General features: G+C 36.7%; 1 protein-coding gene across 1 annotated transcript; it reads left to right on the plus strand.

Annotated features, from left to right (window-relative positions):
* Nucleotides 1–188: 188 nt before the first annotated feature.
* LOC126841983 (runt-related transcription factor 2-like) lies at nt 189–17646 on the plus strand. Its single transcript, XM_050578819.1, has 5 exons — nt 189–722; nt 3901–4014; nt 4076–4201; nt 15166–15369; nt 15986–17646. Exons 1-5 carry the CDS (start codon nt 374–376, stop codon nt 16696–16698), a joined length of 1506 nt encoding a protein of 501 aa, XP_050434776.1. The 5' UTR covers nt 189–373; the 3' UTR covers nt 16699–17646.
* The last annotated feature ends 5096 nt before the right edge of the window (nt 17647–22742 follow it).

Consider the following 22742-nt stretch of genomic DNA (forward strand, 5'->3'; position numbering starts at 1 on the left):
CCTTATACCCCAGTGGTGTCCCGCAGACACGAGACTCCGCCCACGCACTTTCTTTCCGCCGGCCCACGCGGTAAACCAAAGCTCCGCAGCCGCAACCTCCGACCGAACAACCGGCCGCGACAAAAAATAAGCAAAAGAAAAGAGAAACACTTTTTTCGAAAACAGTCAGTCGCGCCCGTCCGCCTGTCCTTGACACACAGAAGCGCGTGCGATCCCGCGTACGTTGCCGCCGCGGTCGCGTGTGACCCACGCGCCAGTTGTCGGACGAGTATAGTGCCGCCGCCGTACACCGGTGTGACTTTTGAGACTCTTTGTCAGAGTGAACGCAATTTTTTAAGAAAAACCCGTTTCCGGTGTTATTGTTTCGCGCGACATGCACCACGTGTCCGAGTCGATGCGCAACCGCGACGGTTTCCTGAAAGCCGACGTGCTGGCCGAACGGACGCTGGACAGCCTGCTGGCCGAGCATCCCGGCGAGCTGGTCCGGACCGGATGTCCGCACGTGGTCTGCACAGTTCTGCCAACGCACTGGCGGTCCAACAAGACGTTACCGGTTGCCTTCAAGGTGGTGGCCCTGGGCGAGATACCGGACGGCACGCCGGTGACCATTAGGGCCGGAAACGACGAGAATTTCTGTGCGGAACTCAGGAACTGCACGGCCTTGATGAAGAACCAAGTGGCCAAGTTCAACGACTTGCGGTTCGTCGGCCGGAGCGGAAGAGGTAGGTCGAAAAACGAATTATTTTTTAAACTTAATATGCTCTTTGATGCACTTAGCATCGTATACTTGCACGGTTTTATTTAAATTTATGTCAAAATCAGCGGTGAAAAAATTGGAAAATCCAAATTTATGTGCTTCACAAAACTGAATAAATAGTATTTTAGACTGAAAATATAGTTTGGTCGATTTCATTTTAGTCCATTGAACTGGTTGTTAGATGGAGCCAACTATAAAGTGTTTCGTTGTCACTGATATAGCACATTTTTTTTTTTTTTTTTTGAAGAAAACCAAACATTTTTTTCTGGGTGATAACACTTTCTAGATCAATATTTGTTAATTATTCTGATCAAATAACGAATATTTAATATACAAATATGAACTTACTCCATTTATTTTGGAAACTAAGGCAAAATTGTAAAATCGGTCTCTTTTTCATGGAACAGTTATGTAATAAGAAGGAATAAAAATGTAATAATTTAATTTATTAGGACAACTCCACGGCAATCTGGGTAGGCAAATCGATTACACCAGCATTACCAGTCATGTTTGCACATTGGCATATGATTATTCAACGGTGTGCCAATGTCAACAACACCAAAGGTATTACCGCTTAAGGTCACTAATAATTGCAAACGACATTTTTTAAATAATACAACAAGTGAACCGCAAGCACAAAATGGTACGTACCTACTCTTCTAGCGGTTTTTAGATTAAATGTGTGTACAAAACATTTTTATTTCATAAAAGGTCTTACAATTTTTAAGACTATTAGCTTAAGAATATAATTGCTTATTATATATTATTATTTTAATTGGAAACTTATGCAAGTTCACAACAAAACATTTGATAAATAAATCTGTAAGTGCCTTTAAATGCGAATAATATGTTCGAATCGTTGCATTATGTTTTTATAGGGAAAACGCGGTCAATTAGGGTTCGAACTCGAAATCGGAGATCTTTCCCAATCAAACACTTTCGGTGTAAAACTGAACATCATATATTGTAGTACGTTATTTTGTTCGAGTACAGAGTTTCAAATTAGGTAGTAATAATTATCGTTTAACCGTGGAAGTGTGTTCAAATCGTCAATGCCGTCGTTTCGGAACCGTAGGGTGGAGTATTTTTGGCAAAAAAAAAAAAAAAAAGTAGCGAGCCTATCGTATTAATAACGTCGGCAAAAGAGGCCTCGGGCGGGCAATAATAAAATATCAGTGATGTATAAAATGCTGCAGCGTGTGGGATCAAAGGACAATAAATACAACGGCGGAGCAGTCGAGACTTAAACGTTTCGGAGTTTAATAATATCGGATGACAGCGGGCGAGGGCAGAGTGAAAAAAAAAAAATAAGCCAGTTGCGTTCCCCCAAGTGAAGGCGAGGGATTTTTTTTTCGCCCAAAGAAACCTCCCTCGGTACAAGCAATGATGACAAATTGGCCTACACAACGCGAAGTAAATTGTAACGACTGCGGGAATCTCACCCTCTAGCACCCTGCCTGTACTCCCTCTCTTACACCGCATCCGTTTTCGGTAGCCGAAATTATCCCTTTTTTTTTTAACGAAGATCCCTGGTGGAATCCCTGTTACCGGAGGGCAACATAAAAAAAAAAGAGCTCAACTACACCGTCACGAATAAAAAAAAACCCCGAACAACCGTTTTAAATCTCGCCCGCTCGCAGTTTATCGTTCGAATAGGCTTATGTGATGATATTATCTGTACATGTGTTTATTATATATATATACGTGTAACACTTTACTGTGTTGGCTGTTGTGGTTACGCTGGTGTACCCAAAGTGTATACCGCACGATAGACGGTAACCGCATACCACCGCCATTTAATCGTTAAAATACTTATCAACAAACCTAAGGATTCTATAAGGTTATTATTTGTAGTTGTATACCACTGTTTGCGCTTTCAAACCGACGTTACTGGTCTGGTAGGGGGTCTGAGACCATAAAAAATGTGATTATATCAATAAAAAAAAAAACAATCGGTTAGGTTCTACGAAAAATGATTCTATCGTTATAATTATTATTCTATACACATTACCGATTTATCAAAAGGTATACTAAAGTTCAAAACAATAACATAATATTTAAAAAAAAATATGAACAACGAATATTCGATTGGGTAATTTCGGAGCCCACCAGACTAAAATGTATGCCGGTTTAACATAAGACGGGAAACATTGAAAAATAACAGCAACATCCTATCGCAATGATAATAACAACACCGTTATAAATGATTGTCGAATTAGCGCCCCCGAAAATAAATAGCCCTTCGTTACGAGTTTCTTATGCGGTTCGTTTGTCTTCGCCCAGTTAGCTGTGTTGACTACTTAAAGAGGCCAACGTTCAAGTTTTGGATCGTGACAACTCCGCATTAATCAAAACGCTAAGCGAATAATCCTCGGTTTTGTAACGGTTGGAGGTTCGATGAATTAAACACACATACATACACTTATAGCCTTGCCATGATATTGACAAACAAACAAATCGGCTTAGAATTTTAATAATAATAAACTATGTATATTTGATATTATAATTTTATATTTATTGGGGATGGGGAGGTCATACGGGTGTTCGGGAATTATTATAACCGAAAGTGATGAAATCACTTTCAAAGAAAACGTTTTGATGCGAAGAGGCGGCCGGTGAAAACTATGCTTAATATAAATAATTTTATAGTCAATAAATATAGTTGTCACTAGACATTTTTTAGTTGGTTTGAAAATATGTATTTTATTAAACTGTTAAGTAGAGAATATTCTATAGGACATTTAGACTTATCGGTTGGCAACATTTTATAAAAACGAATGTACTTGTAATAATGTTTTAAGGTTTTTTCGGGTTGTCCTAAGTAAAAAACTTGAGTGTTTCGGATTTGGAAAAAGTTATTTTAATGGTCAAACAAAACATATTAGAATAATAAAAAATAAAAAAGGAAAATGTAATATTCAATATTATAAATACAATATAAAACGAAAAGATAATATTAAAAAAAAAATGAATTGTTGTCTAGTTAATATATTTTTGAAATTTTTTATACTTTAAAAAAAATTTAAACTAGATAATATATTTTAGGTATCTAGGAATTAAAAAAAAATGTTTACCTGTCAACCTTATGGGTTCAAATGAGATGTAAAAGAGTTTTAAATTGTATTGCTTTGAAATTTGTTTAGGTAAAAGCTTCACGCTGACGATAATGTTGAACTCCTGTCCACCACAAGTTGCCACGTACTCTAAGGCAATTAAAGTAACAGTCGACGGTCCCAGAGAGCCGAGGTCAAAAACCAGTAAGTTAATAAATGTTTACTGTTCGTCTGATAAATGTGATCGAATTAAATCGGGTATTAGGCCTATTATTCAATTCGCTTGCAGGGAACCAAGGCTTTCACCCTTTCCACTTCGGGCCGAGACCGTTCCCGTTCGGCACGCCATTGGATCCCAACAGAATAGCAGAATTGCCTTTGAAACTTTCAGGTAATATAAATAATATTTTACTCTAATGCATTTGTTACAATTTATGTACATCATAATACCGGGTTATACGGTAAATTAGCAATTTTACCGGATAAATAATATTGAATGGACTAATGAGATAAAATAAAAATTATTTATTGATGTATTATATGTTTATAGTACATCAATATATAATTTTTATCAATGGAACAACAACCAACAACGTGTCAAATAAGTAAGAACTAATAACCATAGGGTGAGTTTAATATATCATCAACATTTTTTCCTATCGGATTGAACGAGATTCTCTTACAAGAACTTTTTCTTAGGCGCCTACACGTTGTCCCAACGTTTTGTTTTGCCAGTTCTTATCTCTGCCAACTTAGAAGTCGGTGCCCAAATGGGAAACAGGAAATATTGATTAAAACTGAACTTAGATTAATAAAAAAATGCTGATTTATTTAAAAACCAATTATTATTATTGATACTTAAAAAAATATATAGGACAATTGTTTTGTTTTTTTATTCGTTCAAAAAGTTTTTAGTTTTAAAGTTTAATTAACGAAATTGCCAAACTACACTACAATAGATTCCACTGAAAACTTAACTCAAATTTAAACCCCTTAATAAAACGCATGTGCACTGCCAGCTTCCCCGACAACCCCACACGCAGACTCAAACTTAACTGGAATCGTGACCTAATAACATAAAACCGAATAGCAAAATTAAAACTTAACTTCTACTGAGGTGTTACCCTTGGGTGGCTTCTTCGCGTGCTAATGATTCAAGCTATGTACATATCCTCGACAAAAAAAAACTTATTGTAAAATAAATATTGTACAGATTGTTTTGTTAATATGGAATAAAAAAAAAATAATAATAAAGTTTTAAAGTTTAGGTATAAAAAAAACAATTTTCAACTGTCTTGGCAGTTCTTTGTAATGGTCATTCTCGCTCATTTCTGCGTACTACAATCAATAGAAATATTAAAAAGTGGTATACTTTTTTTTGTACCATTACTTAGAACCTAAGCTATTAAACTGTATACATATTATCTACATATATGCTTTATGATAATTTAGTTTAACTTTGAGCGGTTGTTTTTATTTGGCTGCACCGATCAATCTAAACGGTTGAGTAGACTCAAATAACCGATTCACCTCAGGTGTCTCACAAATACATTTACAATAATCACAATTCCCTAAAAAAACCTGTTACACGTAAATAATCGTTTTTTAAAGTACTCGAGCGCTATATTATAAGAACGCCCTGTTGTCTTCGAATCGTCGCTGCTTTAAAAAATAATAAAATTGTGTGCCGTCGGCATCAAAACAATAGGTTTAAAAACGGCGTTAGTAAATTAATTTACACAGCACGACCGTTTTGTGTAATCCGACGGGTGGTGTTTAGACACCAAGGAAATTCCCCCTGTTTATACATAATATATACTGAACACGGCGATAAAGGTTTCTTTAGTATAAAGTAAACATCCCCGATATCTCCCACTTTTGGCTTAACACGGAAAGAACAATTTTATAAAACGGCAACGTTAAACTAAAATAATATATCAAACGTTCGCTCATTCCGGCAAACATTCTATTGTTTTTAATCAGCATTATATTTTAAATAAGTATTCGCTTGAACTGCATTGTATATAAATAAATCATCAAATTCGCAGGGTTTAGAGGCGAATAAATAACATCCGCACTGTTGGTATTATAATGATGATATTAAAATAAACTCTATTAAATTGTGTATTTTAGTAATTTTGGGGTTTATAGACGTAGGCTTAAAAATATACGTTAACGGTTAATACGAATATTTTACATTTATTACAAACTTAATATTATAATATTATACTACGACTGTCAGTTATACGTGAAAGGCCGTGTTTGTAATAACGTAGCTCGACGAACAGTGCTTAGAAAAAAAAATCGCAAGTAAATTTACTATCAATTAAATAATAATCATACTAATAAAATTGATTCTAAAAGCGTTAAACGTGGAAACAATGTAAATATTAAAGTTTGGGAGAATATAATATAGAAGTTTATTAAAAGCTCTAACGTTGTTAATGATAAAGCTACGATAGTCTGATAAACGAAAAAAATAAATTACCGAATACTAATAAATAATATTCAATACTGTAATAATAGTCTTACAATATAATTATTTTAACGCCTAACCGAACGCCGTAGTATATGGGACGGGTGACGTCTGCTTTCAGCTTTTTGTTAAAATGGTTTTGAAAATGTCGAGTTGACAATTACTGTTAGGGCCAACTAACTGCTTGTTCCAGCAAGGTCGAGGTGCTTTTGCCGTGCCAAGTGATTAGGCGATATCTAACGGGTAAAACTAAGGCAACACATTAACCACACACATGCATAGTACGCGTGGGCGTGTGAAACCAACACCGCCAGATACCGCTGATTGTATAGGTGTGGCGGTAAGTGCTTCTATGCTAATACTAAGTAACAAGTTTTAAAAAAGACTTGGACGTTGTTGCGTGTCTCGGTTTATTGGCAGAGCGCCAAAAGTCAATTATTCCACTTTACTAATTTGGAGCTATTAATATAGTGTTTGAAAAAAAAAAGCCTATTCTTAGATTGTCGTTTAACAGCCCGGGGAAATGTCTCGCACTCGGCGTTTCCTTTTGAAATATATCACCATATGTATGCACAAATATTATATAAAGTGCGTGTGTGTGTGTGTGTGTGGATAGGTGGTATAAGTCAAAAACAATAACTCTCGGTGTGTTTTCCCTCTGTCATTGCCCGACACGAGCGCGACTCTCGCGAAACTTTTCTGCACTGAGTGCGTGCAAACTTCACCCTTCGTTTTGCTTCTTTTTATACTTCTAATGTGACAAATAACAAACACCACAGCCCGCGCCACCGGTGTCAAAACAATATTCCGCTCTAGCGACGCTGGCAATAATAATAATATTTCAACGCGCTCAGAATGTACAATATTATACATATATATATATATATATGTATATTATTTTGTAAGTCGTTTTCGAAAAACTTATACAGCCAACGGTGTGCAGCCCCCTCAAGCCTTTAGCGTTATTCAAAGTTATAACACACACATGCGGCGACGTCACGCGCCCCTTGCGAAAATGCTGTCAACGCTTATGTAAGTATATATTATACACTTATATGGTACCTACATTATAATGTATACTATATGCGTACGAGGCGAAAATCTAAACCCCAGTGGAGGGTAAGACGACCCTCGAAGCTGCGCACCGAGTGTTTAACCTGACCGGTTACAAATCTAATTTCCACCTCTAAAGCGTACACCACTTTAGACAATGTACCTTCATTTGATGACGTATCGAGTAGATACCCGGGATTTTGCCGAGGAGCCTGTCAAATAGAATAAAGATCCTAAAGTATAATATATATCATATTATGTGGTGCGCTCATACACGTGATTGTAATTACTGAATACTTACCTGTTGTTTTGAACAATTATATGTTTTAACATGTTCGGGCATAGTGGAGACAAGGGTCATTGTACTCACAGAGGAGTGTAGGAATCGTTATAACCAAGAATGATGAAATCCCTTAAGAAAAAAGCTTGAATGTGTAACTAACGGTAGAAATATTAAATTACGGTAAAAATCACTGCCAAGGCAATAACATGCTTTTAAATAAATGAATTATAGCTTAGCATTTGAAAATTCAACAGCACCACTAATACTCGCATAATGTAACTTATAAGTATGAAGGTCAAAGGGAGACAACAAATGTAGGCATTTCATAAAAAAACATAGTAGCTGTTAAGGTGTTATATAATAACTTATATTTTAAGAAGAAACTTGTGAATTAAATTCTTGTTGATAAATATATTATAGAATTATAGTAAAAAAAACCAAATCCTGGTCGTCTGATAAATATTTTATTTTAAACGGAAATTAATTGAATCGTTAGAAATATTGACAGGTTCATACGAAAGAAACGGTAATCAGTATACGTGTGTTTAGGCCTTTAGTGTCACAGCACCCTTGTATGAATCACTTCTATACTCAACCGCAAAGTGACTATATATAAATATGAGTGTAAGCCAAATGTTAACATTTAGCATAGTAATATATTATTTTACCTTACCGATATATATGATGATTCACTACAAAGACACTCAATATCTCTTGAAATAATTGTAATTTTTTAGATTTTTTTTTTTTTTATGAAAACATTCTTGTTTATTTTATCTTAAAATATTAAATAATTATCTTTTTAAGTATTTTCTAAAGTTCTATCAACTTTTCAAACTTAAAAGACAAAGTATATATTTAATTCCTAGCCTTTTAAATAAATAAAATGTGCAACAAAATTATTAAAATAAAAAATGATTCGATTAAATTGTGAAATAATTATTCGAATAGCGTTTCATTCGAATAAGAATTTGCACAACTCTGGCCATAATATAGTGTTACGTGGTCAACGAGGTACATAGAAATGGAACGATAATTTGTTGTCAAGCTCATACAAAGCATACAAAGCTTGTAGATTTCAAGAGAAGCCGGTGGGGTTCGATGGATATTGTATAATGTCAATACCTACATAGTATTACCATTTGATCATCCGTTTGAAATTTCCATACTAAAATCGACAGCTATTGCTGTGTGTTGCTCGCTCAAAAGGTTACAGTGATATGAGATATCTATTTTTGAATACACATAATATTTGATATGTTATATAATATATATATATATATATATATTGTTACCCAAAACGACCAACCGACATGACCAACACCACCAGCTTTACCGCCTGCAAAACCGCCACGCGTTTGGCTCGGACTGCCGCAAAACGTTTACCGCACTTCGGCCGAGTTTACGGTCGACGCTGAACTTTTGACTTGTTGGTTTAATTAAAAGTCAGAGTTTGGTGTACAGCGAGTAAACGGGCATGAGGGGTAGTCGAGGGGAAGGCGGTGGAATTTTAAACGGGTCGAAACGGCGTCGGTCTCATTAGTCGCTGTCCGGCGCCGCGTGTGCGCTCCCCATAAGCTCCCAAGCTATTACCTAACCCTCGATCATAGCGGCCTTGCTACCCTCCCATGGACTGTTACGGGACCCTGCACAAGGGACGGTTTTCAATCTTAGACACTTCTTGCACTAATACACATAGGTACGTTTCCTGTCAATCTCCCAAACATTAGCGCGCACAAAGCAACGTCGTTACACCCCCCGCTTGTAGGCCATATATGTCCCCGGCACATTTGTATAGGACCGGTAATGACGTTTCTTCCCTTTTCCGCTTTATCTCAACAACTACACGGACTTACATCTAATACTACAACTTGCATTACACTATATATATAATATATATATATATATATATACTTCCCGGTAGTTACTTCTAAACGAATTGTCTAACGCTGCAATCCCTGTTATAGGAGCTCTTATACACGCATACTCTTACTTACTGTTACTGGGGTAATGTGTTTTAGTGTTAAAAACTGAAGAAAAAAATCAAGAGAGTAGTAGGTCAGCGCACATAACTGGATCAGGTCGTTGGCCGGCTGATAGAAAAAAATATAACATCATATGCTTAACTCACCGAAAGTAGTATTTAAAAGAAAAAAAATGACATTGTCAACTTGTAGATAGAACACAGCAATTGAGTGAGTTTACTCTCAAAATAATTATTATTTTATAACAACTTTGCTTAAAACTAAAATATATAAATAATAATTATAACAGTTGCCCCGTTTCTGTGCAAAGGGGCAAAAATCAATTTTTAATGTAGGTAACACAAAGATTGCATGTCAACAATTACTTATAAACAATCAATTTTTTTTTACAAAATGAGCAGAGGTCACAAGTCATTTAAATAAAAATAACAAAATCACACAAAAATTGTATGAAATATTTAAAATCTAAATATCAAAATAAAACAAAGAAATGAGATGGGAGTGATTTAATTCCCCCCCCCCTCAAAAAAAACCTACTGCAAGTTTTGATGAATTTGTAAATACTAAAACAAGCATACACAAATTTAATGTTATTCAGAAAAAAAAATAATCCTAATTTAGAATTCCCAAATCTCATAATGATAATATTTTATTTTTATTCAGTTTTAATGGTCAGGTTTTTTCTTTTATATGTATAGTTTCCAATAAAATATCAATTTTTCACAATTCTTATTTTTTCGGTCTACCCGATAACTTGTTCACTTTTAAATGAGTTGAAAAAATACCCGAGGGGCCACAAAAAGAGGGGCAAAAGTTTTAATTGACACATAACATTTGCTAACAATATGGTGTACATGACTTTTTTTTTTCGTTTTCCAAATTGAACGATGGGAATATTATATTGGTCACACGTATTCATGCATTTAGAAAAAAACTTTTATTGGTTTTTTTATTTTATTAAAACTGATTGTGATAAAAATATGCTATAACATACATACATATTTTTCATTAATGTTATTGTTGTTCCACGATAACGGGAAAATTGTTTCATTTCGAACTTCAGCTGTTTTAAAATAATACTAATATTTTGTTTTCATAAAAAATATAATAATGAAAAGTTTATTATTTTGTTTTTATCCAACTGCGGTAAAATCGTGGAAGAAGCGTTATCTGTTTCTATATAATAATCGTAATAGTGTTTAACTATTTAAAAAAAAAATAAAGATGATATTTTCGAAATGCGATTTATCCAAAGAATGCATAGATCCAGTTCAACTATTTTTATGATTTTACAACTGAATTTCTTTATGAATTTATCGAAAATCGCCCATGTCAAAATGTAGATACAGTGTTGACATAAATTGATGTACTTTTTTTCTGTGAACGTTCAGAAAAGTGTATCGGTCAAGTTAATTATAAGAGTTTACTGATTTTAGTTTAAGGGATCGCCACACATAACATTGTTGAAGGAAAAAGCAAAGGTTAACATTCGGTTGCCTAAAGGTAAACTGCGTACTTAAAAAGTGAAAAGCTGCTTTTTGAAAAAAAAAAATCATTTATTTAATGAATGCTTATAACTGTACCGATAAGACGTAGTTTAAATAATATTATGGAAAATTGCCTATACATTACTCCTTAAGAAATCCACTTGCCATAATTTTCAAGTTTTAAGGCGTTCGGTATAGACAATTTTCTTAAACAAAAAAAACTTCAGTGTTCCTACCTTATTAGTACAGTATTGAAGAGACTTTGTTGAGAAATTATTTTTAACTTTATTATTAATTCGTTATAGAGGCCGTTTTCACATTATTTCAGTTATTAACCGATTTGAAAAACAAAAACTTCATGACATGTAAATGTTTGCACGATTGTTCTAACTTTTGGTCGACTACTTACAAAGTAGCAATTGCTAGTTTTACACTTAAGGCGACTGAAAGCTGTCGTTTTTGACGTTTTAGACCAAAAAGTCATAAGTATCCCCGCTATACACGGATACGGCACATGGATATGTCTTAAACACAAACGTTTCCCAAACGACGATTTGTTTGTTGAGTGTGACATCCGTCGTGACGTTTCGGATAAACTTTCAGAATGACCCCCAGCAATAAGACAATATTCATTTGGAAAAACCTAAACAAATGTTGACTACTTAGATGGTCCGATTTTAATTCCGTAAAGAATTGAACTTGTGTGTGTTTTTTTTAGCCACTCTACAAGGTTTATGTTGGAAACATATTGTTAAAAAAATTCTGTTTTAATATTGAAACACTTTCAAATTCAATTTATTTAATTACAAAAGAAGCGGATTTGTTTTAAATGAAATAATTAGATTTTCAACATGACCCAGTAGAGAGGTAAAAAAATTGAAATTTGTACAAGTCAAGTCTCACGGCGTTGTCACAGCAATTTGTTTTACCACCTTCTACTGGATGGAAAAGTTGTATGCGTCAAACACAATACAAACTTTAACTCGTACAAACATTTATATCAAAAATAAATTTACACGGTAGACATTTTTTTAAATAAAAAATTTTTCGCTAATATTGCCTATATAAAACCCCTTAAAACCCTCTGGCTCGCAATCCCACGTGTGGTGAATCACGGTATAAGTGGGTGTTGGCTAAAAAAAAAAATAAAATTCTCAGCAATTAAATACTAATAAAATGACGGCACGAGCAAGATAACGAGGTGAAGTGTTTTTCGTCGGTGCCAAACAAAGAAAATGATTAATAAATCGCGTTAAAAGTAGACGAAGCGTAAAACGAGATTTCATCAAATAACGCGGCGTCGGCGGTGGCAACTTATTTTGCGCTGCCGTCGTTGTTTTGCCAGTGAAAAGTTGTCGCGCGCCGCACGGCGGAAACGTTTGGCGGCCGGGGCGGGCGGGACGGGCGGCCGCCGCGGCGGTAGTGCTGCGGCGGTGGCGGTGGCGGTGGCGGCGGCGGCGGCGTCGGCGGCGTTTAAAGGGAATGTAGGTTAACGCGTCCGCAGCGCCGTCGGTTTGGCGGTGTCGGTGTCGGTGTCGTCGTCGTCGTCGGTTAGACGGTGCGGTGTGCTTTGCGGAGAGCCAATGGGGTGTGCCGCAAGCCAGAGGAACCAACCCACCGACCGGTGACGTCACCGCCACCGCCGCCGCAATTCGGCCCGTCCTCTCCGGAGAGCTTTCTCGCGCATTTTCTTTTCGACTCTTCTACTTCTCGTTCTTTTCAGCCGCCGCCGCCGCCGCCGCCGCCAGAAGCGCTCTTTTCCGCTCAACTCTTTCGCGCAACACAACAACGTGATATGTTTACGCCGCAGTCGCCGCGCCCGGCCGGTCGGCGACGCGTTGCCGGCACGCAAAACAATACCCCGTTCGAAAGACGTGTCGTGCAATACGCAAATATAAATCCAACGGGCTTCTCATTTATCCACCTTGCCTACTATACCTCCTCTTAGCTATGTTGTAGGTGATTTTTTTGCACGTGGCCACGTTGTTTGTCAACTATACTATACAAGCTGGCTTTCCTGTGGCCAAAATATTATGTCAATACAAAGTCCAGCGGTTCATTGAATTTAAATCAATGTCATTTACTGTAACTTATGTTTCAAGGCATCGACGGCGTTCATAGGCCAATTTTGACCTTGTCCTAACGATAATAATTTATTATGCACAGACGAATATATTGTTATTTCAAAATCATAATATTATGGTCACATATATATATTGCGTTGGCGACATATGTAATTAGCGGAAGCACACAGCCCTCGTCGGCGATTTAACACAAAAGGTGCGCCGCTGTCGACATAATAAAGGGTTTTGCCGCATATGCCCCTCTCTCTCTTCCACCGGCATTTTCGCACAACCGACCGACCCTTTTTATGTGTGTTGGAGCTTGTAAAAGTTAAACCGTCCGCCCTCCGCCGGCTCTATATGTATAATATTACACACTCTTCAGTTTAAATACCATCTCTTTCTCGGCGAGCGGTATGAGCTATGTATACAATATAATAATATATTATTATAGCAGAGCTGCCTGCCACCGTCTTAACGCCCCACCGGCGACCTTTTACTAATAAGTGCCTGCCAACCCTTTTCGTGACTGATAGCGGCAAGATTCAATTAACACATTGGAAACACCTCAAAGGTCGGGCGACGACGAAGTGCCACGAACAGTAAAAGGTTTTGTAATTAGTCGCCGAGTGGCACGTACAATGGGTTTTGAACATCTTAAATGTAACGTGTAAAGACGCCGGCCGCCAAGGGACATTCAAATGAGAAATTAGACTCATTGTGTCATTAAGACAGTCAACGATTAGATTTTACCGTCGTCTTTTCATTGGTATTTGTCGAAGAATTTTTAATAAAAAAAAAATCCACTCATCATAAAGTTTATCCAAACAAAAATGTTAGTACTGTGGAAGTCTCGCGCGTGCTTTCGGTTTGGATATTAAAACCCGTCAAGCGTTGTTATTACGTTATTAGTTTTTGAATGCAGAAAATGTAAACATTGTATTGTATCAATCCAAATAGTCGACAACTATCTTTCACTGTTTCCGGTGCGTTTTCTTTTCAATTTCCTGACCATTGTTGTCCAAACAAATTATTTCTTTAGTCGTTGTTTTTATCCGCTCTATCGTAGCGGTATGCACATTTCAATATTGCACACCATTGTAAGTAACACATTGCTATTTTATAATAAAAAAGGTGTTTAGAAAAACAAATAATTCATAACATTTAATTAACTTTTTAAATTAGGAATAATTTGCTGAATATTTCGAATTTTCAAAAACCAATTTTAAATAATTACTTTAAAATTTTAATAACTTTAAAAGTAATTATCCAAAACTGGTTATCGGCCAGCCGGTATTTTCAGCATTCAGTTATTCTTAAACAGTTAAACTAGAAAGTTAATTTTATGTATACGTTACTATTTGAGTTTTTAAAGTCAATAGAGCTCTGGGAAAATATAAAAATTGGAATATTGTCTAATATTGGAAAATAACATAAACTAAAGTATCTCAAGAAGAAAACTACAAAATTTCGATTATTATTTTAAGAGAAAATGAGAGTAGTACAATAAATTGATCACCCTGTATATTATAATCAAATGGTTGTTCGAAAGTTTTAAAATTATAATACTTTGGTTTATTTAATTGATATTTTATAGGGTAATAATTGTACAAGGAAAAGTTTGAACGTCAAACAGTACTATTTTAATTAGCTATTATAACCTAACCGTATATTTTTCGTTTGGGTGAAGAAGAGCTAATCTCACTTTTGTAACTTTTCACCTTCCACTCTGAAGTTTGTTAATTTCCTTACGGTGTTTTTACAAAATTCTTCGAAGCCACTTATTGAATGTATCGTCTTAGTAGTGTCATTTTGGGGCGAGTCGTGCAGCAACATTGTCATTGGTTATTTGTTCGTAAATTAACAATCGTAGAGGCGGCGGAACTGTAGTAAAAATGGTCCTTTTCGCCACCAGAATCTCGAGTTATATTGTGTATTTGGGTTAAAAAAAAAAACAAGAGGTAATTAATTTTGTGTGTGTGTGTGTGTTTGTTTTTTACGCCCGCAGGACTCGCTCATTCGTGGGGTACGTCCTTCTCCAGGGCTTTGCCGTCGACCGCATACCCGCCTTATGTGGCCAACAACTGCGGTCCGCCGGCGTTTCAACACTCGAACTTTGCCAACATTTTCCCGTACAACGGAACCGCCAACACCGCCACAACCAACGCCGAAGGGATTCCCCAGCAGCGGTCGATTAACGGCGGAAACGCGGGTAATTATTGTTGAAATGCGTGACGTTTTAACCATAGTTTGTACGTAATAATATGCAACAAAAAAAAAAAAAAAAATGGGGTTTAATCGCCGTAAATATGTTTGTCTGCACTGAATTGCAGTGCTGTGATATAAATCGTCGCACGAAACAACGGCTGTAGGGTTTATGAGCAAAACCCCGGTGACTTAATACTATGCAGACATCCGGAACCGTGCGGTCTAGCGCCGTGATGAGATTAAACAACACAATTTGTATCGTACGATACTATAGTGTATGAACCGCACACAGATATAAAAATGGCTTATCGTTACAACGATTTGTTCCGACAAAGCGAGTTATAATGCTGCTACAGTACGGCGTCTTTAGTAGTAAAACAACAATTTCAAATCCAAACGCATTTGTGTACCCGTTTTGCATACACGATGCGCCTGTAAACCATAATTCATATTATTATGTTCATATTTCGGTCTTGCACATTACAGTAGTTCGAGCAGTTGTCTTACAAAAACAAAATTACGATTAACATTTATTTCTTATTAACAGCCGCGTTTACAATAAACTAACTATTTTTGTACAGCTATAAATTTAACATTGTGCCGTTACTTTGTTTTAATAGAACCAAACCGAGCCGAACCTTTGGGCCCGATCAGCGTGAACGTAAGTGCGGAGAGCGGCACCAGAAGCCACAGGACAGGTCTCAGAGGTCACAGGGGACTTCTGACCACCGTGTCTGGACACAAACGACATCCCAGGCGACACGCCAGCAGCAGGCCGGATCCGTTACCGGCGGCCAAGAGCGGCGACGAGACAATCACGGACAACGTCACGCCACCGCCGCCGCCGACGCCGCCATCGCACGTCAACAAGAAACAAGAGGCCGTCGAGTCGGCGGACGCGACGCCTCCGGAACAGCGGCCACCACCACCACCACCGCCGCCGCCGCCGCCGTCGGCCGTCACGCAACCGGTGCCGCTGGCGCCGTCGCTGTTCAGCCTGTTCTTGAACGCGCCGCTGTTGCAGCCGCACACGCAGTGGCTGTACTCGCAGCTGTACCCCAACCCGTATTTGAGCCATTTGCGCAACACGATGATATTTGACAACGAGTCGACGGCGGCCGCGGTGGCCGCGGCCGCCGCTGCCGCTCAACACAACAACAACAACAACAACAACGACGAAGACGAAACGTGTGCGGAGAAGATGTCGCCGCAGAAGGCGTTGTCGCCTCGGGCCGACGACACACAGGCCGCGTCGCCCGTCACGGCCGCGGCCACCGACTCTGTTTCGCCGAAGACGACCGCAAAACAAGTGGACGTCTGGAGACCGTACTGACCTATTTTTCGGTTAAAACCGACATGTTGAGTCAGTTATTATTATTATTGTTAGGTACAATTATTATTATTGACTGGACTAAATATACATGGAACGCGCATTGTGCACGATTAAAGTATTTAGAAGTGTCTCTTTGTCATCGGACGCTACCATTTTGAGTCTGATAACGTTATACTGCTATGAATTTGCATGGAAAAATGTATTTTTATCACAAACCTTAGAGATAACAAATATTTTAATCACTATCAATCTTTTTATTTGATTTATTTTATTTTACAGTTTAATTTTTTGATTTTACCTAATACCTGATTATTATAGTTCTCTGTCAGTAATGTGATACGAATTGTTTGTTTTATGGGCAACATACTCAATACGGCTGCATCATAGGGTAGGACAAGTTTCAGGTGTAATGCGCGTTCCATGTATTCGGTTCAGTGTTATTATATTGTTAGCTCATTTGTGATATTTTACCGATAATACAATATACGACTACTAAATTATACAGTCGTTGCCAGATAACTTGGCACGGCAGCGGCAGAGTAACGCTTAGTACTAGTGTAAGTGGGTTCTTGGATTTACCAAATTGATCAACAAACCAACAATATTGTTAGGAAACATTTAAATGCTAATATTCTACATTATTTTATTGAACAGATTTCATTAGTTTAAAAAAATGATTAAAAACTAGTTTGGGATACTATTACTGATAAACGCCGCCGGTACCAAGTTATCTGGCAACGATTGTAACATTATATTGTGTCTACAAAAGTCTCGGTCAAGTCATAATATAATATTATATCCATAACACCGAACTTGTGTGTGATGATTATAATAAACTATGTATTTATTATTTGTCCATACTCTATATTATGATTATTATATTTATTATTGAATACCTATTTGATTTTTATTTCGTGTACATTATTATATTGTATTATTGTATATTATCGTGATAGCATTACATTTTTACTTACAATGTAACCTATTATTATTGGTACAGTGTTTTAAGTCCAGACGCGACCATGTTTGTGTATAAATATAATATAACTAAATTATAGTAAGATTAACGATGATTATTTACAATAATACGAATATATATTATGAAATAAATGTTCTATATTGTTGAAAAAATCAATGCAAAACCTTTTTTTTTTTTATCTACTACAACAATAAGGTAAATCTAAACAATGCACTTAGTTGGTCAACCACACTAGAGCCGTTCGAGAGACCAAATCGAGTATTTACTTAGCTCAGTTTACTAAAAAAAAAAAGCCGCGTAAGTGAAGTATATAAGTGAAAAAAACAGTTTGTGTTATTACAATCAATTATTAAACAAGAGATTTCGCCCCACAACTATTATATAATGCGCTAGGGTGGTCTTGATAAAAACTTTTTAGGTGTTTAAAAAACGGATAACATTGAATTGAGTGCATCCTACTTTTAGTTGTTTGAATTGAGTCCCGTTTCTTATCTTAATATGTTTGAATTGATTACGTAGATAAGATCGTAAGCATAGTCTCCTTTGCTATTATTAGGAGGGAATTTGCACGGACTATATTGAATTTTGAGTCCCAAATAAACAATGAGGTTGGACAGTTTCCCCCCAAAAATTTGGTGTGATTTTTCAGCAAGCACTAATCGGATAACTAACTAGTTGTGAAAGTTTTCATGCAAAATTAAATGCATTGTTTCACTCAGGACATCCGAATATTTGTATTCTTGTTGTCACTCTTCTAGGCATACAGTCAGATATCTATATTCAATTACGAAGCAATGCAACAACAAAAACATGTAAAAAAAACATTGGAAAAAGAACAATTTTTACGGGAGCAGATTATCAAATATCAAAATAAAAAAAAATAGCAGATTTGACTACTTAAAATCTGTTTCATTTAAATTTTTACCAGCAACTATTTAAACTCAGACATTATTTTAATTATTATTAAAAATTATTAAAATTGAAAGTTTTTTTTTGACCATTTATAAACAAGCAAAGCATTTGTAAGCAAGCACACACATTTTTGGGAGACTAATCAGCCAACCTCCACGTGGTGTCTCCTCGATAACGCTAATAGGCTGAAGGGACTCAACTCAAACAACCAAAAAAAAATTTGTTGGACTCAATTCCGACAACCCACAAATATTCGTGGGACTCAATTCAATATCACCGTAAAAAACAAACTCCCCATTTATTGTCCTTAAAAACCTGGGCACGCCAAATTTTAACTGAACTGAACAAATACAACAAGTTGAAAACGACCAAGACAAAACTTTTCAAATCGAAATAACTAACAAATAAAGGCAATACAGGCAATTTTTGTTTTAACGACGCGCTTACTACTATACCTACTATTGTGAGTACATTACCATAATAATGTTTTCAGAACATATTAGTTTTTCTGTAATTTGACATTGTATGAATGACTTGATGTTGTTAAACACAACTCCAACTTGTTACCTACATTTGGTCAGTCCTAAAAGTTGGGACGATTAAAAGTTTGGGCGTGTGAGCCAACAGATAATATATAAATCTGTTATGACGAGTGCAAGTTAAAAGTTGTTTGCAAGTAATAGAAGTATACTTTAAAACAAGTTACTTCTAGCAGTTCCCATCCTTTCCGCATATTGCTTGGATATATCTTTTTCAATATAGCTTTAACGTTTCTAATCTCTTTGCCCTAGGTTAGTCATCTCAAAGCACGTGAGGTATTCTACACGTTGCAATGCCTTTTGTGTTACTATACGGCCGTTTAACGGGTGGTAAAGTCCGCCCGCCTAAGCTAAATATTTAGACAACATTAACGATTGATGTATTTTATACTATTGTTACTATGTTTGCCAATACTATGTATTCCAGTGCCGGTGTTCGTGTGGACTTTCTCCGTGGGATCGGCCTCTTGCAAAAACGGCTTTTGAGTGATTCTCGCGAATCCGAGTAGCGTGAAAAAACAAAAAATGTATAAAAAGAAAGTAAGGAGACAAAACGGCGAGCGCGACACAAAAGCGTGTAATAACGGAAAATCAGCAGTCGTGTCACATTGGCTGGATGAAAACGGCCGGAGTCGCGCACCGAGTGGGTTGTTGATTTAATAAAGAGTGAAAAGGCACGGTTCGGCGACCCAAGCCGTAGGAGCTGGCAAGCGGGGAATGGTAAAAAAAAAAAAAGAAATATATATATTATCTAAAAAAAAAATTCGGCCATTCAAAAGAAACGCCGAGGTAATGTGATTTCACGGCGTGCTGTGTCATGTTCACACCAAATATTAGGAATTGCAGTGCGCCATACAGGGAAACCCGGCGGGACACATATAATACGGTATATATATATATATATATATACAGCCAAAGAGGGACTTGAGTGAGATCCGAACGACGACGGCGGCGGCGGCGACGAGGGTGGAAATTGGCTTGTCAATAAACATGACACCGAACCGGCGGGGTAGGAAGTAAGTGGAAGTGAGGCGAGGCGAGGGGATAGGGGAAAATATTATACCGGAGAGATAACGAAGGGAGGATATGACACAGAAGACGCACGCTACACGGTACAGAGCGGGTGTAGGTGTTGCAAGCAAAACATTATCACAAGTATTGTAGGTTTCCGGTTAGATGCACTGCTGGCCGTGCAATCAACACTCTCATTCAACATAATATACAACGCAAACCGTCTATAATATTTATTAATAATATCTGGCGCTGAAATGTTGGCCGGGCCTAGTTGAAAAATGCCAGCGCGTGTACACGTCATCGCTTGATTGATTCGTTTTGTAATTAAAAAAGCCCATACCTCTCGGATAGGTCGGTGGACGTTCAAAAATCTCGTCAAAATCATCATACAAAAGTAAATTGCGCGATACATCCCTCGAAATAAAACAATTAAACCCCGCCGACGCCAAGTGGTTTATACGCGTTCACCAGAGCTGCCGGCCAGGGCGGAAATTCGATTAACGCGCCTACTCCGGCAATGAATATGAGAAATATAATTTTACACGCCAAAGTTTACAAGGCTTTCCTCGCCTTGCTTCGTATTGTGCCAAGACGATTGTAAAAAAAAAATTATTCTCAAAATAATATTACTCGAGTGCTATACGTTGGCTTGTCAAATACAGGGCGAGGATCACCACAATTAGTTGTATATTGTTATAATCAATCATATTGTTTGTTTATTAAACATACATTGTAAACAAAATAGCAAACATATATATATATATACATTTTGAACTATACACGGAGTTATTCAAATATCGTGTTACGGGATTTTTTGTGAGGTCGGAAAAATAATGTAGGTATATAGAAATTGTTACTGTTGAACATTGATAAATAATTAGTGAGATGGAATAGTGTATAGAGTGATTATTGGTAAACAGCGACACGGAACTTTCCGACCGCGCCTTATAGATAACACACGAATAATTGCCCTAGGTCGTTTGGCAGTAAATCGAATATGTCTTTATATTGTATAGCGTGCGAGTTAAGCCTCAAATCCGATTTCCCATAATAATAATAACAAGGGAAAAGGACATAATATTGTTGTATTACATTTACATATATTATAATAGCCGTTTGTCGACCGACTACTCGACGAGCATCGATAACAACAACACTCCTGAGGGTTGGCGGCAAATAAAGGGTAAACGAGGATAGAGATTGAACATAAAAAAAAAAAAAAAAATTAAACTCCTCCACTGCGTTACCTCAGTTGTTATCATGTTATTATACATAACGCTTGTACAAGGTTATTAAGCCGGAGAGGAGGAGCGGCGGCGGCCGAAGGAACAGAGGGGCAGAAAACTCAATACAATTTGTCACGGGTAATAAGCGCGATTTCATTTATTTTTATACATTATAATATGTATATATTATATATTTGATTTTTTTTTCAGAGCTTCTCCGTTGTTTGGGCTGGTGTATGTGCGTATGGTTGGCAAAGCGGCGTGGACGGGTAAAAACTGTTGCCGGGTTTAGGGAAAATATAAAAAAAATAAAAAATTCCGCTACATTGAGCTCTCCCTAGAAACGCTCGCATAATGTATGTTAATGACGAGCCACTTGTATTTTCCGAGACATTTGTTCCTGTCGTTCGGCGGACTATGCCGTTCATCTTATGTGCACTGTGCACTTATAATATAAATATACAGCTTGATGGTCGGTTGGTTTTATGGTGGTGGTTTTTTTTTTTTTTTTTTTTAGGACTAGCGGCGGGTACGAATCTGCCGCTGTGGAAACGATAACAAATATATATACATAGTATACAGTACATATAATAATAATATGTAATATGTATTGTAGTACAATATATTAAATTTATAACTGGAAATTACCTAAGGGTACGACGCCCGGCAATAGGTTTATGTGTGGGACGGGACGAGGAAGATATATTTAAGTCGTGAAGTGTTTTCTCGTTTTGTTTTGCCGCTACTGTGTGTATTTTTCGGACCGTTGTAAACGGCTGGGGGGAGTTATATTGTGATTTATGGACACTGCGAGAGGGTCGTGAAAAATGAATCATAATAATATATATAATATACAGAAGAGGCCGACGATATATATATATATTATAGGGATCGTTTTTGGATTAAAATCGGAACTTCGGAAAACATTATGTTAAGGGGAGCCCAAAGATATAGATAAAACACTGGCCAAAGAAAGTATTTTTGAATTTTAACCCTTAGTTGCATGGTTTCCCCCCACATAAAAAAATCAAATTGCTGATTGTTTCGCGCATTATTTCTCTAGTGTTTAGTCAAACAATTGATCTTCTATTCAGGGAAACTTAATTAATCAAAGTAATTCATTATTTGTGGATTTAAATTCTTGTGTACTTACAATAGTGATTAGATGATGTTTTTACTGAACTTAACAATATTTCATACAAAACTTGTCCCGGTTCTGATAAAATATCTAACATATTCTTTACTCAATGCAATTTGTTCGTGCAATTCCCTTACTTTTACTATTTAATAAATCTCTCACAAGTCACATCTGGTATATTTCCCGATAAATGGAAAATTAGTAGTTATGGTTCAACAATTTTTAAAAATGGAAAT

The sequence above is a fragment of the Adelges cooleyi genome, unplaced genomic scaffold, assembly GCF_023614345.1.
Source record: "Adelges cooleyi isolate 19-005CV unplaced genomic scaffold, UGA_ACOO_1.1 ACOO_flye_CR_arks_rails_tigmint_CR_PRNA_41, whole genome shotgun sequence".
NCBI classification, from domain to species: Eukaryota; Metazoa; Arthropoda; class Insecta; order Hemiptera; family Adelgidae; genus Adelges; species Adelges cooleyi.

What these genes read in the sequence shown, in the direction of transcription:
- LOC126841983 (XM_050578819.1), top strand. Translation starts at nt 374, where the DNA reads ATGCACCACGTGTCCGAGTCGATGCGCAACCGCGACGGTTTCCTGAAA. An exon ending in AGAGCCGAGGTCAAAAACCA is followed by an intron (nt 4,015 to 4,075) that starts GTAAGTTAATAA and finishes ATCGGGTATTAG; the next exon opens with GCCTATTATTCAATTCGCTT. An exon ending in GATTAACGGCGGAAACGCGG is followed by an intron (nt 15,370 to 15,985) that starts GTAATTATTGTT and finishes TTGTTTTAATAG; the next exon opens with AACCAAACCGAGCCGAACCT.